At 59.1% G+C, this 17917-nt stretch overlaps 2 protein-coding genes across 3 annotated transcripts; one reads left to right on the top strand and one right to left on the bottom strand.

Annotated features, from left to right (window-relative positions):
• Positions 1-1440: 1440 nt before the first annotated feature.
• Positions 1441-7349, top strand: MUS81 (MUS81 structure-specific endonuclease subunit). 2 transcript variants are annotated; one of them, XM_086676865.1, is made up of 16 exons: positions 1443-1852; positions 1941-2070; positions 2311-2396; positions 2949-3047; positions 3170-3238; positions 3402-3487; positions 3999-4139; positions 4318-4413; positions 4503-4624; positions 4721-4818; positions 5387-5503; positions 5604-5699; positions 5865-5993; positions 6069-6172; positions 6740-6823; positions 6916-7349. In XM_086676865.1, exons 1-16 carry the CDS (start codon positions 1718-1720, stop codon positions 6980-6982), a joined length of 1659 nt encoding a protein of 552 aa, XP_086532991.1. In that variant the 5' UTR covers positions 1443-1717; the 3' UTR covers positions 6983-7349. The 2 variants fall into 2 exon arrangements, with proteins under 2 accessions (XP_086532992.1, XP_086532991.1); XM_086676866.1 differs by lacking the exon at positions 6740-6823 and having other exon boundaries at positions 1441-1852.
• Positions 7350-7763: 414 nt separating this feature from the next.
• On the bottom strand, positions 7764-14866 carry EFEMP2 (EGF-like fibulin extracellular matrix protein 2). The gene is made up of 11 exons (XM_086676870.1): positions 14709-14866; positions 14266-14383; positions 13987-14035; positions 13144-13350; positions 12432-12554; positions 11832-11948; positions 11573-11692; positions 10069-10188; positions 9855-9981; positions 9183-9378; positions 7764-8067 (listed from the first exon to the last, which is right to left on the bottom strand). The coding sequence occupies exons 2-11, from the start codon at positions 14374-14376 to the stop codon at positions 7906-7908; spliced, it is 1332 nt and encodes a 443-aa protein (XP_086532996.1). The 5' UTR covers positions 14377-14383; positions 14709-14866; the 3' UTR covers positions 7764-7905.
• Positions 14867-17917: the final 3051 nt, after the last annotated feature.

Below are 17917 nucleotides of genomic sequence, written 5' to 3'. Positions count from 1 at the left end.
CTAACTTAATACCCGGGAGAATTAAGACACAGCTTTGTGTGGGCCTATGTTTCAAACAAAACGGATGAGGGTATGGGAGTTTTCGTTGGCCTCGAACAATGACAATGGCCATCTCTACAGAAACACATAAAGAGTCGCAAACAAGGGAACTGGGGGCATGGATCCCATCACTGGAATAAAGGATGTAAATGAAGGGTTGCAAGTCCGGTCTTCCCGACCGGGAGTGGGGGCCCCTCGCAGGGCATGCCGGGGATTGTAGTCAGAGACATCCTGCTGCACCACCCACCAGCCGAGTTGCCTCGAGCCCCAGGTGGAGGCTGCCGCTCGACCCCCAGCCCCGTAAACGACCCTGCCAGAAAAGGAGGCTGGCTCCACTTTTCTCAAGCCTCGGGGAGTTTCCAAGAGCAACAAGGAGGGGGAGAGAGACTTCGAAGTTACCCTGGAGATGCGCTCCCGCCCGCCCCTAGCCACGGGATGCCCTAGATGTCCTTATTAGGACAAGAGACTAGAGGGGGTGGTGCCAAACCGAAAGCCCGATGGAGGCTCCTTATAAGGCAGCCTCGGGAGGGAGGCGGGAGTTCGGAGCTAGCTGGGGGGGGGGGGGGGGGGGGGGGGCGTGCAGAATCGCGGCTGGGCGGAGTCTTGAAGGGGCGGGCCTGGAGCTCCGGCGCCCTCCTCTCCGCTCCTCGAAGGCCCCAGACCTGCGCCTCGATACTTCCGTAAAACAGCTGGGGAAGGCTGTAACTTCCTGGCGAGATTCTCGAGCCGAATTCGGCTGTACTCGTCTCTCAACCTGGGTTCCTTTTGCATAAGCCTAAACCTAAACCTCCTTGAGGGTCTCTCATCTCCAATGAGTCACGAAAACGACATGTTCTCCCCTTCCACCCTTGTCCGGGCTCTTACCTCCAGTCGGTTCCCCTGAATCCAACCACAAGCCCATCTCAGACTCCCTCCACACACCTGCCCTGAGTTCTAGCATCTCCTATTTGTCCCTTTTCAACTTGTTCTCTGTTCCCTTCCGTCCTCCTAGCTTTGGCCTTCCTAATACGTCCCCTGTTTTGCGCCCCTCCCCCACTGCTGGGTATCCACGCTCCGCTCCCTCCCAGTTCAGGACCTCCGTTTCTTTGGAGGTCCTTCAGCATCTCCTACATTACCTTTGTATCTCCATCCCTGGAGCCCTTTCTAGATGTCCCTCCTGCAAATATATCTGTATTCATTTGTCCCTCCCCCCCCCCCCCCCACCTCTCCGTTTCTGAAAACCCCGTCTCCAGCCTCCTCCGCAAAGGTGAGACTGAAACTGACAGCCTCAGGTTACTCGGTGTTAAGCACCACCCCAGCCAGCCCTCCCAGCCACACGGGGGCGCTGTCCGCCTTCCTGTCTCGCACAAAGAGGACCCCACTCTTGAATCTGGGATGGAGGAAAGGGCGGGTCAAGGCTCCGAGGGTCTGGGTGGGGCCCGTCCCGAAGGCTGGTTTGGGCCGGGAGGGGCGAGGGGGTGAGAGGGTATAGAGAAAGCTCTCAGCACCAACCACTTGGAGTACTGCAGGGGCGGGGAGGGCAGCGGGAGGCTCGTCTAGTTAGTGCCCCGCTTGGGACCACGTGATTGGAGAGGTTCCGCCCTAACCCTTTCGAGTCAGGTGTTCGAATCCCGTCTCCAGAACTGGCGGCGTCCCATTCCCGTCGGCGCGAGGCGCCAGAGGACCCGCCCTGGGGCTCATGGCAGCGCCGGTCCGCATGGGCCGGAAACGCCCGCTGCCGGTTTGCCCCAACCCGCTCTTCATACGCTGGCTAACCGAATGGCGGGACGAGGCAGCCAGTAGGGGGCGCCAAACGCAATTCGTGTTTCAGAAGGTGGGTCCCGGCTTAATGGGGACAGGTGCGGGCGGAACCAGACCACCAGGCCCGCCCTGACCTAGTACCGTACCCCTACCGCCGCCAGGCGCTGCGCTCCCTCCGGCGGTACCCACTGCCTCTGCGCAGCGGCAAGGAAGCAAAAATCTTACAACACTTCGGAGACAGGCTCTGCCGTATGCTGGATCAGCGGCTGCAGCAGCACAGAGCATCAGGCGGTGAGCGCTGGGGTCAGGAGTCGGTGGTCCCCGAGTCTCCCCCCGGGAGCAGTCTCCATAATCATCTGGTATGCCTTAGCTTCAGGCACCTCACTCATGTCCAAGTTGCTCTTTAACCTCAGGCTAGTGGCTGGCTTACACACGGAGCCTCACCTGTCTCACCTACCACGTGAGCTGGCAGCGTCTCAGACCTTCCCACCTGTTGGATTCCGTGGGGCTGACTGTCTTCTGCTCCCGCAGGTGACCATGCTCCAAGTTCACCATCTGGAGAGAAGAGTCCAGCCCCAGAAGGGCCACTTGCCAGAGCCCAGGACTCTTCCGTGCCAGTGAGGAGTGGGCAAGGGTAGTGAAAAGGAAAATGGGAACAGCAGGAGTAAGATTTTGTGGCTTGGGGGACTTATCAGGCCTGGGTACAGATCTCCCACCAGTGACACCTGGCCTTGGGCAAATGATTTATCCGCATACTTCGTTTTCTCCTCTGTGGATGGAGATCCCGAATGATAACAGAGTCAGTTGAGGAGTTCCACGATCAGGCTATTTAGGGGGCCAAGCCCAGTAAGTCGTGGGCATTGCTATTGTTGGCTTTTTCTTACTGCTTCTGTTGTGCAGTGGATGGTAGAACTGAGGCTGGGTCAGGCCAGTTCCACCCCTGACCCCCCTCCTGCTCCCATCCCCCACTCCAACCATCCACCGTTTCGCTGCAGCTTTTACAGGCCGGCCCATCACCTGAGCCATTTTATAGATAGGGAAACAGAGGCAGCTTGCGTGACTTGTCTGGAGCCAGTCGCTGAGCTAGAACCTGAACCCCAGCCCTGTCAGGGATTCAGTCTCTGATGGCTGATTGGTTTTCCTCTTCAAAGCCGCTGTGTATCTTTCAGGTTTCAGCCCAGCCCAAAGCAGGAGGCCGTGGCAGCTACCGGCCCACTCGGCACTCGGGAGCCCGGGCAGTCCTGCTTCTGCTCTACAGGGAACACCTGGTGAGCGCTTGGTAGTCCCAGGAGTCAGGGGAAGTCAGGCAGTGGGGCGTGAGGCTCCTGGAAGTGACAGGACTGGCCCCAGTGCTGAACCCGCCTCGGTTACATTTCTGCCTTGGTTCCAGAATCCTAGTGGTCATGGCTTCCTGACCAAGGAGGAGCTTCTGCGGAGGTGTGCCCAGAAAACTCCCAGGGTGAGCGCTGAGATGGGAAAAGGGTGGAGCCGAGTGGCTCTTGATGAGACCCCGAGTCCACCAGAGACTTCTCTTCTTGGGAGCAAGCAGTGGTTTGGGGCCCAGGGAGCTGGACGTGTGGTAGTACCGGGAGCTTTCTAAGGGTCTCCTCCCCTGTGGACAGGCGGCCCCTGGGAGTGCTCGACCCTGGCCAGCCCTCCGCTCCCTCCTCCACAGGAACCTGGTTCTCAGGACACACCAGCCAGCCAGGTAGGGTCACCTACAGGAGGTGCAGGGGGGGGAGATGTGGCATGATGTTCCAAGTGGGGCCCTACAGTCACCCAGCTAATCTCAGGCCTCGTGCTGTTGAGATAGGTGGGGGAGGGAAGACTGTACTCCCAGGAGCCCCCACTGTTGGAGTACCAGCAGGATCCGAGAGGAGAGGGTGCCACAGGTTACTGTAAGAGCAGACAGGCTTTGCTGGAGGACACGGCATTTGACGTGTCTCAGAACGTAGTGGGGAGAGACGCAGAAAAGGCGCTCCGGAGAGAGGGAAAGTCTGTCTGAGATGTGCTTGTTGCGGACTGAGAAATATCCCTGGGCAGGTCCACAGGATGCTGATCTGGGGAGCAAGAACACAGCACGGGGGCGTGGAAGCCACCGGACTTGTTCGTGCAGGGTCACCGAGGCTGGCGTGGCCAGCCTCGCTGGGGGCCGGCGGGAGAGCCTGCCAGGTGTGAGTGAAAAAGGCAGGTCTGTGTTCCTCTCCTCCATCTCCCAGGTATTCATTGACCCCTGAGGGTCTGGAGCTGGCCCAGAAGCTGGCTGAGTCAGAGGGCCTGAGCTCACTGAATGTGGGCCTCGGACCAGAGGAGCCCCCTGGGGCGGAGCCAGAAGAGCCAGGAGCAGCCTCCGCTGAGCTGTGAGGAGGAGCGGGGAGGGGGACAACAGGGGAGAAAAAGGGGTCCCAGAAATGAGGCCAACCCTGTCCCCGTCAGCTATAGCTGAGCTGCCCCACCCACTGTGGGTTGTTGGGGGGAACCTGCCTGGCACTGGTGTTCTGGCCTCAGACACACCAACACCCCCTCCCCGCCTCGTAGTGGCGCCAGCGAAGGGAGTGCCCAGCAGCTGTCACTGGAGCTCAGGCCTGGAGAGTACAGGGTGCTGTTGTGTGTGGACATCGGTGAAGCCAAGGGGTGAGTGGGGTGGGGGAAGCGAGGGGGAGGATGCTGGGAGGCGGCACAATCGGGCGTCCTGATCTAGGCCTCTTGTCTCGCAACCCCAGGGCCAGGCACAGGCAAGAGCTGCTCCTCGAGCTACAGCGGCTGCGTGTCACCCACACGGTGCGCAAGCTGCATGTTGGGGACTTCGTGTGGGTGGCGCAGGAGACCGAGCCCGGAGACCCAGGTAAGGGGCATGGACGGAAGGGCAGGTAGCAGAGGCCGGGCCCGGTTGGGGGGTGGGAAACGCAAGCCAATGGAACCCTTCTTGGCTTCCTGGCAGCGAGACCTGGGGAGCTTGTCCTGGACCACATCGTGGAGCGCAAGCGGCTGGACGACCTGAACAGCAGCATCATGGATGGCCGCTTCCACGAGCAGAAGGTTCCTGTACTGGCCTCACTGTGCTCCCAGTTCCGTGTCTGCTCTAGGGCTCCTCCTCAGCCCAGAGGAGCCCGGGGCACTTCCGGGTGACCTCAAAGCAGAGTTCCCATTAGAAGTGCACCCAAGCAGCCCCAAGATCCGACCCGTGGAGCCCCTGCAGGCACGCGGGAGGGGCTCAGGGTGACTGGACCGGACTGAGGAACGTATTCAAGTACTCTCAGGCGGTCGGCCCCTGCAGTCCGGGATAAATAGGACCCAAAGCTCCAGGAGCGGGACGGAAGCAGCTCAGTCTCGGTGCTGGCTGCTGGGCTAACTGCGTAGTCAGGCCATGTGTAGGCCAACAGAGGTTTGAAGAACGGGCACCATTCAGAGATGGTGGAAGGGGTGTCCGTGCAACGAGAACAGTGCGAGCAAAGGTGGAGGCCGCTCTAAGAAAGGCAGAGACGCTAGGGAGGGTGAGGAGGTGGGTTGGTGGGCCCAGGGTCCCGTGACGATTTTGAGCGTGACAGATAGACAGCTGGCAGGTGGGCATCCGGGCCTGACCCTGCCCATCTGTCTGCCTCCTCAGTTCCGGCTGAAGCGCTGTGGCCTGGGGCACCGGATATACCTGGTGGAGGAGCACTGCTCGGCGAACAACCTCAGCCTTCCAGAGAGCACGCTGCTGCAGGCTGTCACCAACACTCAGGTGAGCCGAGGGGGCAGGGCCAGGCTGGCAGGGACCCCGTGGTCCACGGCTCCCGCCAGGATCCCCTCCTTCTCTTGGGTGGGCTCCTCCTCTTCCCCAGGTCATCGACGGCTTCTTTGTGAAGCGTACAGTGGACATTAAGGAGTCGGCTGCCTACCTGGCCCTCATGACGCGGGGCTTACAGAGACTCTACCAGGTGAGCGGGTGTATTTGTCCTTGAGCCCTGGGCTTCCCCCAAGGAAGGTGAGGGAGCAAAACCTCTGTTTCTCCGGCTGGCTCACAGAGGCCTAGGATCGGGCAAGGACTGGCTGGGGGCTGTCCCCTAGAGCTCTGTCCTGGCCTCAGTTCCCTCTTCCCTCAGGGCCATACCCTACGCAGTCGCCCCTGGGGAACCTCTGGGGACCCTGAATCGAGGCCTGGGCCCTCTCCAGATCCTCTCTGCTCACTCCTCACCTTCAGTGACTTCAACGCGGGAGCCATCAAGAACAAGGTAGTGCCTCTACCCAGCGCCTCCTTAGGTGGCCCAGCCCCAGACCACTCCTGATACAGTCCTCCCCCATCCCAGGCCCAGTCAGTGCGCGAGGTGTTCGCCCGACAGCTGATGCAGGTGCGCGGTGTGAGTGGGGAGAAGGCAGCAGCCATAGTGGACCGGTACAGCACCCCTGCCAGGTAGGCCTGCAGCAGAGCCCCTTAGGGGTCCTCTGCCTCTGCCCTACCTGCGTGGAATTCAGCTCAACCAGTGCTTTGCGGAGGGGTCTGGCTCTTCGAGGGCTGGACAGACCCGGCTGAGTTCACGGAGAGGAGTTAGTGGACGTCAGATGGTAAGGAAAACAGAGCCAGCTAGGACCAGACAGTATCTCAGCCACTAAGAGGGAGGGAGGAGGGAGGGAAGGGAGGGAGACATTCTGCCTGGTGCAGCAGAGAAGGCTTCTGGAGGAGGGGTTGGGCCATGAAGACTGGGCCAAGAATGGCCATACTTGGAGAACATTTGCAGCAGCACGAAGGGAGTGTGAGCTGGATAGAACAGGGCCTTGAATGCCAGGCTCAGGAAGTGTAGCAGTGGTCCTGACCCCTCTACCCCATGCTGACTTCTTCTGCCTGTCCCCCGTGGTGCTGACCTCACCACTCAAAGTGGGCCAGGTGTCCGCTGTTGTCAAGCTTTAGAAACTCAAACACCACCCCCCACCCAGTCTACTGGCCGCCTATGACGCCTGTGCCCACCCCCCCCCCCCCCAGCCTACTGGCCGCCTATGATGCCTGTGCCACCCCCAAGGAACAGGAGTTGCTGCTGAGCACCATCAAGTGCGGCCAACTGCAGAGGTGACGGCAAGGAAAAGGATCCAGAGGGAGTGGCTGGGGCTGGGTTGCTCCGGCCCGGGGCCTGAGCCTCACCTGCCTCTCTCTTTGTGCAGGAATCTGGGACCCGCTCTGAGCAGGACCTTGTCCCAGCTCTACTGCAGCCATGGCCCCCTGACCTGAGCCATGCCACGAGGCCAACTCCAGCCCCCACCTTCACAGGCTAGCCAGCCTTTTAATCGGAATCTTTTGGGCTACGATAAAAGTATAACTATTTGCAGCCTTATGTATTATGAAGGTGGTGCCAGGCCCCAGGGGCCTTGTGAAATATCCAGGCAGGAACTGGGGAGACCAGCAGGTCCAGTGATTTTTAAACGGAGCTCCTCAGGACCCTAGGGCTCCCTGGTGGAGCACTGAGACCACCCGGGAGATGGAGTAAGCAAGGCATTGCAGCTTGGAATCTAGTCCTAGGTCATCAGACTTCCCTGATCAAATAAAATTTCCTTTGATGAGAGGTTCTGTAGCTTGGAAAAAAAAAGTTTGGAAAGCACTCATAGTCTAATTGCCTCATTTTATGGATTGGAAGACAGAGGCTCGGGAAGCCACGAGGGTCGAGCCAAGTTGACAGTTTGAGGTCAAGCTGGGATTGCAACCCAAGGCTTCCATCGTCTACAGTGGGGTTTCCCAGGCCCCCTGCAGACCAGTCAAATCCCAATTTCTGGGCTGGGTCCTGGAGTCTGTAGCCTTATTACCTCCTACCTTCTCAGAGCGATTCTAATGTGCGTGGTACCTAGACCAATCCTGGCTTGGGGCTGCAGTTCCCAGTTCTTATCCATGGGGCCCCCTCAGCCTGAACAGAGACTCCCCCCCCCCCCCTTGGGTGGTGGACCCTCCTCCCACAGCCTGGTCCCTTCCCCGGTCTGGGGTTCACTACAATGTGACCCACCCCCTCAGCCACCAGGACTCCTTCTTTCTCCCTTTATTGCCTTTCTCTTTCTACTCTTCACAACAGCATCTTCCCTTTTAGCCGAACACAGTCATCCCTGAGCCCCCGGCTCTTCGGCTCCAGGAAACCTCTCCCTCCCTGAGGGCTCCCCACCCACACCTCAGAAAGTGTAGGCCCCCACGAAGACGGTGAGTCTCAGTACAGAGCTGGCCCGGTAGCTCATGAGGGAGTTCATGGTGACCATCTCGAGGTCCAGCACGTACTCCCGGGGGCCTGTCACAGGCCGGGCGAGGACCAGCATGGCGCTGACATTGTTGATTTGCTGCAGGGCACAGTGGGTGGGGGGACATGCAGATTGTGTCAACCTACGTGCCAAGACCCTGCCCTGGCATCCCCTCCCTGTCCCTTTTCCTGCACCCACAACCAGTTTGCTTTGAAGTAGAAAGCCCTAGCCAGGCTGGGACTCCAGGCCCTCATCTGGCTCTGTGACACCCTTGACATCTCCTCTCTCGTGCCCCCAGGCTCCTGCCCTCAGAGATCTCCCGCTGGTGGGGCGCCTGGGTGGCTCGGTGGTTTAAGCGTCTGACTCTTGGGTTTGGCTCAAGTTGTGAACTCACGGTTCGTGGGTTCGAGCCCTGCATTGGGCTTCACAGCGCGGGGCCTGCTTGGGATTCTCTCTCTTTCCCTCTCTCTCTCTCTCTCTCTGCCTTTCCCCTGCTCATGCCGTCTCCCTCAAAATAAATAAACTTAAAAAAGAGAGAGAGAGAGCGATCCACCACTGGTATTCTTCCCACCTTTCCCATCTAGTTCTTTTGTCTAACCGGGGTCAACTGATGATTCAAGGCGAGGGTGGGAGACTCTTGGGAGCGGTGGGGCCTTTGGTGACCTGGAGGAGGCCGACTTCCCTTCAGAGCATTCAGTTTCGGAAAGAGAAAGCAACTGATATCCGATAACCCCTTGGACCCCTCTTGGTGTCAGTCCCACCTGGACCCCTCCCTCCTAACGGTTCCACAGGCAGAGAGCTGGACTCTTGTACCGCAGGCCCCTGCACCAACCCCCACTGCCTCTCTCTCCAAGGCCCAGCTTCATCGTTTTGCCTTCCTCAGACTCCGCTGCATCTGTCACCTGGGCTGGCCTCTCATGCCAGTGCCTTGTTCTAAAGGTGAAGAAATTTGAGGCCAGATATGGAAGCTGGTGCAGGGACTCAAACCCCAGCGTCCGAAGGCCCCGTTAGAACTGTATTTAACAACCTGCAGTTTGTGCCAAGGGAATTTAGAATACCCCTACCTTTCTAGAAATTGCACCTCCCAGGGGGCGGGGCTTTGAAAGAAGAGGCGGGACATGGTGGTAAAGCCGAGTCTCCCACTTAGAGTTTCCTGGAATTCAATTTTGGATTATGCATATCAGTTGAAGGGTGGAGTTAGGGGAAAGCCTTACCCTAATGTAGAAGTCCCCCTGCGAGTTTCCCGCACGGATCTGAAAGGCATTGTAGGCGCCAGGGTAGACAGAGGTCGCTTGGATCTGGAACACATCGGCGGGCACACTCCGCTCCGAGGTGATGCTCATGTAGCGGTGTACGATGGACGAGGGCTGCTCCCGGCACAGGGGGTTGGAGGCCGGACAGAGGCAGCGACTAGAGACCCGGAGATGAGGACATGAATGAGGTCCTAGCCCATACCCCAGGTTTGGCCCCACCCCTAGAAATAGGGATCCCCAGGGGCGCCTGGGTGGCTCAGCCGGTTAAGTGTCCGACTTCAGCTCAGGTCATGATCTCACGGTTTGTGAGTTCGAGCCCCGCATCGGGCTCTGTGCCGACAGCTCAGAGCCTGGAGCCTGCTTCAGATTCTGTGTCTCCCTCTCTCTCTCTGCCCCTCCCCGCTCATGCTCTCGCGCGCTCTCTCTGTCTCAAAAGTAGATATTAAAAAAAATAATAATAAAGAAACAGGGATCCCCAAAGGATCCTCCCACTCCTGCTAGAACAGGATGCATGATTTAGCCATGACGGACTACAACTCCCATCGGCCCTCGAGGCACCAGCCAGGCAGAATAGCAGAGGCCTCTGAGAGTTGCAGTTTCTGGGGTAGGGGGGAGCTGTGCGAGTGGACTCACTTGTCCGACACCTGGACGTAGGGCTCCACGCAGCGGTTGGTGTCCACGCAGCGGTAGCCCCCATGGAAGTTGACACAGGTTTGGGCCTCAGAGCACTGGTGTGTGCCCGACTCGCACTCATCAATGTCTGTGTCAGGGGAAAGGGGCTGGAACCCAGACGTCAGGCCACCAGCCCCCGATACCACCCTGCCCACCCCACCGGGGCAACCCGTACCTTGGCAGAGACGCGTGGCCAGAAGCTGGTAGCCCTGTGGGCAATGACAGGAGAAGCGGCCGGGTTCGTTGACACAGCGGTACTGGCAGAGGTAACTGGAGTAGCTGCACTCATCGATATCTGAGGGAGAGTGGGGAGGAGGGCTCTGGGCCAAGGGCAATCCTCTCGATCCGGTCCCACGAACGAGAGCCCCGGCCCGATGTCAGGCTCAGTGTGGAAAGACAGAGGGGGATGAGACCAGCCTAGCAAAGCTCAGTAAGGGGACAGAGGATTCAAAGAAACATCTGCCCAGACCGCCCAGCCCACAGGCCTCTCTGCCCCAAGCACTGCAAGGCGATACTACACGAGAGCACTGGGAATCTATAGGTTTGGCAACTCGCCCAATTCCTGCAACCCACAGTCAGCCTAAGCACACAGTCCCGTCCTGCCAACTGCGAGCTGCACAGGCAGGAGCCAGGTTTTCTGCTCTGGCTCTCCTCATGATGCCCAGCACCGAGCCAGGTATCAGTGGGGACTTACACAGCAGCAAAGCAGAACATAAACAGGGTACATGGCCAGCTGACATGGAGTGAGAAGTCCGGAGCGGAACCCTGGTGCCATCTTGCCCTAACTGTATGACCCTGGGCAAGTCACGTAACCTCTCTTTGTTTGAAGGATGTTATGCTCACTTTTTTTTTTTTTTTTTTTTTAACAATCTTCCCACTAAAGCTCAGGGGAGAGATTACCATGCTCGTTTTCCAGAGGAAGGAAACATTCATACTTACATCAAAGGGTTGTTGGCAGGATTAAATGTGGCCAAGTATGTACAGGAAATGCACTGCACAGGCAAGGTTCTCAATAAATGGTAGTTCGCCTTAAAACGTTGTGGCCTGGGGGGGCGCCTGGGGGGCTCAGTGAGTTAAGCATCCGACTCTTGGTTTCGGCTCAGGTCATGATCTCACGGTTCGTGGGATCGAGCCCCGTGTCAGACTCTGGACTACCAGTTCAGAGCCTGCTTGGGATTCTCTGTCTCTCTCTCTCTCTCTCTCCGCCCCTCCCCCAACCTGCTCTGTCTCTGTCTCTCTCAAAATGAATAAATACAGGTTAAAAAACAAAACAAAACCACGTTGTGGCTTGGAACTTGATGAAGCCTGTCTTGTCATCTCCCCACATAATCCTCAAGACAACCCCATTTACAGAAGTAATGGGCTCACAGGGGTGGCTTGCCCTAGTCCAGGATTCGAATGCAGGGCAACCTGACCCGCAAAGAGGGGAGGACCCACGTCCTTTGTGGGTCTCCCCGCCGAGCTTGAGCTTCCGTGCTTCCTGCTGCTCCCCTCTGGGCCTTCCCGCCCCAGCTGGGAGTCCTGGTGGGCGGGTCTGCAGGTGCCCTACAATCAGCCCCAGGGTGGAATACACAGGAGGTCCACAAGGGCAGAACGGATGTGACCCAGAGGCGTCTGGTCCCATGGCACAGGACCCGGGACAGCAACAGAGGCACACGCGGTAGATGCGGAGCTCTCACCATTGCAGGAAAAGCCATCCCGATGCAGCTCGTAGCCCTGGTGACAGCGACACAGGAAGGTCCCATAGGAATTGAAGCAGCGCTGCTCACACGGAGCCCCCATGTCGCATTCGTTCACATCTGGAAGTGCAGGGCAAAATGGGAGGGGTGAAAGCCAGGAAGCAGCCCGCTTTACCTAGGCCGCTCAGAAAGAGAGCTCCTCTGCCCCGTACCACCCTGCCCAGGATCCAGGAGCTGGCTCGGCCCGGCCCAGCCTCACCTACACAGGAGCGGTTGTTGGGCCCCAGCTGGAATCCCGGCTCGCACTGGCAGCGAAAGGAGCCGGGCAGGTTGACACAGCGGTGCTGGCAGTAGCGGTAACGGCACTCATCGATATCTGCGGTGGAGGAAGAGGAAAGAGCACAGAGGGCACAAGTCACGCGGGCCTCGAGGCCTCACCACTGATAGTCTTTTTTTTTTTTTTTTTTTTTTTTTGAGAGAGAGAGTGCACAAGTTAGGGAAGGACAGAGAGAGGGGGGCAGATGAACCCAAGTGGGCTCCGTGCTGACAGCCTGACGCGGGGCTTGATCTCCCAAACCGTAAGACTGTGACCTGAGCCAGAGTTGGACGCTTAACCGACTGAGCCACCGAGGCACCCCCTCACCGCCCACAGTCTTGCCTGGGGCCAGGGGCAGGGGCTGGGTTGGGCCAGGTCAGCCAGGACTCAGACATATACCCTCACGGTCCTGTGACTGGCAACAGGAAGGCAGAGGTGGCGGGGGACTGGGACAAAGCCTGACGGTGGGCCAGAACAGGTGCAAGGTGAGAGCCAGGCCAAGGGCACAAGGCAGAGACTAGAGGGTCTATTCCCCGGACTCACCTACACATTCGGGCCCAATCTTTCGGTAGCCATCGGGGCAGGTGCACTGGTAGGAGCCAGGTAGGTTATGGCACTCCTGGCTGGGGCGGCAGTCATGCAGGGCCTGGGCACACTCGTCCACGTCTGCAGGAGACACCACTCAGCCCCGACTTGGGAGCCCATGCACCACCCAACATGACAGATACCTCAACACGGGAAGACACAGGTCAGGTACCACTCACGGGGTGTGTGAGTAACACCAGAACTCTCAAAAAAGGAGCTCACGGATTCGACTCAACAGTCCGTCAGCCTGGGAGCCAACAGGAAGGGCACCCCTCACCTGTGACATTCCCATGCCAGAGGGGCATTAGGAAGTAGGGCCCTGCCCATACTCCCAGGAACACTGATTCCAGGGCCTTCCTCCAAAGCCCTTGGCACCCAGAAGCGGGGTCCAGATCAGGAAGAGGGTAGAAAACAGAAGCTGAGAAGCAGAGCTCTTGCAGTGTCTGTCCAGCAATCGGGGAGGGGGCTCCAGATGCTGTTTGGAGCAGTGGGACAGGAGCAGGGGCCACGTGTGGCAGGCCCCACACAAAGCGAGGATCTGGATGGCATCCCAGTAGCCCTGAAGAGGCTTTCGAGCAAGGGAGAAACTGAGGTCTGAGTTTTTAAGATGCAGTGACAGATGCTTGGTAGGAGGACTGGAAGTCCCCGCGTCAGGGTGACCCTCACTCACCCACACAGCGCTCTTGCTCATCAGGTTCATAGCCTGGTAGGCAGGGGTTGGGATGTTCAGCAGGGGGCACTGGTGGTGGTGGTCCCTCGCCGTGAAGGTCATTGATGACAGCGGCTGAGCGGGGCAGGCACAGGTAGCCCCCATAGTGGTTGATGCATTTCATCTCCCCCTTGCAGGCCTCGGGGATGGTCAGGCACTCGTTGACATCTGTAGAGAGGGGCCTGCTGGGCACAGCAAGTCTCCTGGGCTGGCCGTGGGGTGGGTGGCAGGCAGGAGCCCAGCTTGGCCTTCTATAAGCTGTGTGACCCAGGCAAGGCCTTCCCTCTCTATTCGACAAGCTAAAGGTGCTTGCCCAGGACCCTTCCCCAAGCCTGCCAGGGCTGATGGTGGGGCGGGGTGGCTGTTTCCATAGTCCCCCCCACCCCCGTTCTCTTCCCCCAAGAGGGTCTCTATCCCTCCCCAAAGCCCTGGCCCTGGCTCAGCCCAAGAGTGATGTGCAGGCCTCCTCACCCACCCCACAGACACTGCCCTCCCAGGACGTGATGGGACAAAGCTACATAGAAGAGTGATTAGAGGTTCCAGGACCCAACTCCTCTGGGCAGTGCCCTGTTTGTTCTCCTGCCTACTGAGGGGTGGGGGCAGGGTGTCCTGAGCTTCTCTGAGAGGGAGGGGCCTGCATGGCTTCTCCACCCCTAACTGAGCTGGCCCCCAGGGAATCAGAGCTGGCCTCCGCCAAGCCAAGCTGGGCAGAGGACAGGTCATCGGGCTCCCAGTGCTGCTCTCGGAGCTGAGGCCGCAATCCCCTTCCCAGTTCCTGGGGGTGGGTCCCCCAGGCGCACTCACCCCGGCAGTGCTGGCTGTCGGGGTCCCACTCATAGCCATCTGTGCATTCCTACAAAGGGACCAGAGATGGCCAGTAGTCCTTCCCAGTCCCCTTCAAATGACCAGGCCAAGATCAGGGCCTGAGCCTGGCCACCCTCCCAGCCTGCTCCAAACAATGGCCCCCCAGCCGCTTCACCAACCAGGGGAGGGGAGAATCGTCCCCAACAGCAGCCACCCCAGGATCCTGGTCTCTGTGTCCCTACCCAGCCCATCCCAGGCCAGTGGCCCCACGGTCCCCACCGTGTAGCTGTCCGGCTCCTCCGAATCCTGGGGAGATGCTGCCCCCAAAAGCAACAGCAGCAGCGCCCAGAGCAGTAGAGAGCCGGGGAGGCAGGAGGCGAAGGGGAGCATCCTGGGGCTGGGAGGTGGTTGGGCGAGGGGGTGGGGTGGGAGGTGGTTAGGGAACTTCTGCCACGCACCCCCCATTCCCTGTACCGGGACTCCGAGCCCTGGCCCGAGCCGCCTCCCGCTCGGGACTGTGCTTGGGGCCCCGGAGCTTCCCAGGGCCGCGGGCCCACTCCTCCCGCAGGCCGGGGTTCGGGGCCCACCCGCCCCGGGGCCACCCCGCCCCCGCCCGGTCCCCCTGTGGCGCGGGCCGAGGAGCGCGGGCCTCTCGGCTCTGCGCTGACGCCGACTCGGCCGAGACTCCGGCTCGCGCCCTCCCCCCACGGACGGCCACTCACTTGAGCCCGCGACGCCCCCGCGGCCCGGGTCTCCGGAGGCTCGGCTGGTTCGGGCAGTGCCTGCGGGCAGACGGACGGGCGGACGCCGCAGCTCCCTGGACGCGCGGCCCCAGGAAGCGCCCCCCGCCCGCCCGCCCGCCGCGGCGCGGCCCACCCCGGCGCCTCCGCCCGCCCCTCGGCGGATTCCTGAGCCCGCGCCAGGGGGAGGGACCCCGACCCCCCGCTTCTCCGCCCCCGGCCAGCCGCAGGCCCCCACCCGGTCCCCCGCGGCGCTGCCCGGAGCCGCCTCCCGGCGCAGGGCCAGGGTCCCCCTAGCGCCCGATCCTGGGGGCATGGCCTTGATGCCAGGCCCCCAGACTCAACCAGGGGAACCCCCAGGCCCTCACTTTGCGCACCCCAGAATGTCATCCTGTGCACCTGGACGCTAATCTGGGCTCCTAGAATTCCATCCTGTGCACCCACATCTAAATGCCGGGGCGTCCACACTCTGCGCCTCCCAGAAAGTCATCCTGGGCACCTGGACCCCACCTAATCCCGGGGCTTCCGGACCCTCCCTCTACGCCCTCCAGAATTTTATTCCGTGTACCCGGACAGTCACTCTGTAAACACCAAAATTTCATTCAGGGTCCCCAGACCCTCGCCTGAGGACGTTCCCAGGCCCAGAACTGTTCATGTCTGTCCCTTCTCGCCTCCATCTCTAGGGCTGCCAGCCAGGTGGTCCCTTCACTCCAGGACCGCCTCCTCCGAACAATCCGTCTGGGAAACTACGACAGTTTGGAAGCGGGGGCGGCAGTTCCCTTTTGGCCCAGAATGAATGGAAGCCCCTGAGAAGGCGGGCAGGGCTGAACCTGGGCGCACAGGACGCCAGGGTCCGGGGCCAGTGCCTTACCGGCCCTCCTCCCACCCAGACGCGTCCCCCGCCCTCCCCCGCCACCTCGGGGTTCGGCCTTCTCTCCCGAGCAGGGCGCGCCTTTCGGGGAGGAGTTTAGGCGGAGTTGGCTCCCAGGAAGGGGCGGGGCCTCGTCCTGCCCACGTCTCAGGGCGGGGCCAGACGGGAAAGGGCAGCGAGTGCAGGCATCTCCCGCGTGGGGCCGAAGACGTGCGGGAACTGTTGAGCCCTCCCTTCCCTTTCCCACCCTTGTTTATCCTCACGACCGCCCCCAGTGCGGCCCCGCCCAGGGAGAGGGTGTGCCGACGGGGGCACGTGGGTACCGATATCAGCCCTTGGGGTTCATTGAAGAGTGTACCCTCTACCCCCCAGACCCTTCCCAGCCACAGGGGCGAGGACGCTAACAACAATAGCTCTTTGAAACCAAAAAGACAGACAATAACAAGTGTTGGCGAGGATACGAAGGAGTTGGAACCCTCATACACTGTGGTCCTCTTTGAAAAAGTTTGGAAGGACCTCAGAGTGTTACCACATGACCCGGAACTTTCACGCCCATGTATATACCCAAGGGAATTGGAAACCTGTGTCCATAGGAAAAGATCTATACACAACACTCATAGCAACGCCATTCATAAAACCAAAATGTAGAAACAATCTAATGCCCATTAACTGATGAATGGATAAACAAAATGTGGTAATATGATGGAATGTTATTCAGCCACAAAAAAGAATGAAGTACTGATATGTGCTCCAAGGATAAATCTTGAAAAAATACTACACAAGGTGAAAGAAGCCAGACACAAAGGTCCTCATATCCCATATATATGACATCCAGAATGGACAAATCTGGGTGACAAATTAGGGTTTGCCAGGGGAAGGAAGGGCTAATGGACATGGGTTTCTTTTGGGGTGAGGAAAATACTCTGAAACCAGATGGTGGTGATGGTTGCACAATTATGCAAATACACTAAAACCACTGAATTGTACGCTTTAAAAGGGTGAATTTTATGGCATCTGAATTATGTCTCAATAAAGTGGTAATTAAAAAATAACCAAAGTAATAGTTCTTAGGGCACCTGGGTGGCTCGGTTAAGTGGCCGACTTCGGCTCAGGTCACGATCTCTTAGTTTGTGAGTTCCCGCATTGGGCTCCGTGCGGATCCTGCTTGGAATTCTCTCTCTCTGCCCCTCCCGAGTCTATCTAAAAAATAAATAAACTTAAAAAAATGGGGTGCCTGGGTGGCTTTCAGTTGCGTGTCCAACTTCAGCTCAGGCCACGATCTCACAGTTCATGAGTTCAAGCCCCGCATAGGGCTCGCTGCTGTCAGGCCCAAGCCCGCTTCAGATCCTCTGTCCCCCTCTCTCTCTGCCCCTCCTCTGTGCTCTCTCTCAAAAATAAACATTAAAAAATAAAAAGAATAGTTATTACTAAGATATAAAACCTTTCTGGGCACCAGCATGCATTTCACGCAATCCTCCTGCCCAGCCAGGGAAGGGGTACCAGTATCACCCTATTTCACAGATGAGAGAGGCTGAAATTTGCCGAGGCACAGCCAGAGTGGGAAGGACAGGATTTGAACTCCGGCACTCTGATTCCAAGACTCTCTGGGTTCTTTGCCCCAGAGTAGAGTATTAAGAGCCCACCATTTTGAACACCTCTTCAGTGCCAGCCGGGGTCATAGGTGCCCCACGGTCACCCCACTCAAAGGAATTGTTGCTGCCACTGCGAGATGAGGATCCGAGGCTGAGAGGGGAATGGCTGCGGGCGCAGTTGGCCAGACTTGAGCCTCCATCTTTGTGCTGAGACCTCAGTGCACCTGCCACTCGGAGTTGCCTCCCTGCAACGCTTCTCCTGACCTCCAGGGCACAGACTTCCCCTGCCCTCACCCCTTCTGCACCCCATCTGGCCCCTCAGGCCCACCCAGACCCCTCATCTCCACCCCCAGACTGTGATAAGAATGAGGACTAGAAGGCAGTAGCTGCCGCTTACTGTACCCTAGAGCCTGAACTTTCTTCTGTTCAAAACCCGCCAACAACCAATTGTTCGGTCTACGAACATCCATAAAGCTTGCTCTGTGCCCAGCCCTGTGCTGGGTGCTGAGGACACAGGTGTATCAGATGCTTCTTGTGTGGCTGGGAGGCGAGCAGGCACAGGCACAGCAGGGGCTCAAGGGGCTGCTGGTTACGTCAGAGGAGGGGCAACAGGGAAGACTTTTTGGAGGGTGACCCTTGAGCTGACTGAGCTCCCCAGGATGAGCAAGAGTACTTCTCCAGGGGGCACTGACCGCCCTCCACCCGGACCCAGGTGTCAGGAGCCTGTG

This window comes from Puma concolor, chromosome D1 (assembly GCF_028749965.1).
Source record: "Puma concolor isolate L17-30 chromosome D1, mPumCon1.1.hap2, whole genome shotgun sequence".
Classification (NCBI taxonomy): Eukaryota; Metazoa; Chordata; class Mammalia; order Carnivora; family Felidae; genus Puma; species Puma concolor.
This window is presented reverse-complemented; position numbering and strand designations above follow the sequence as displayed.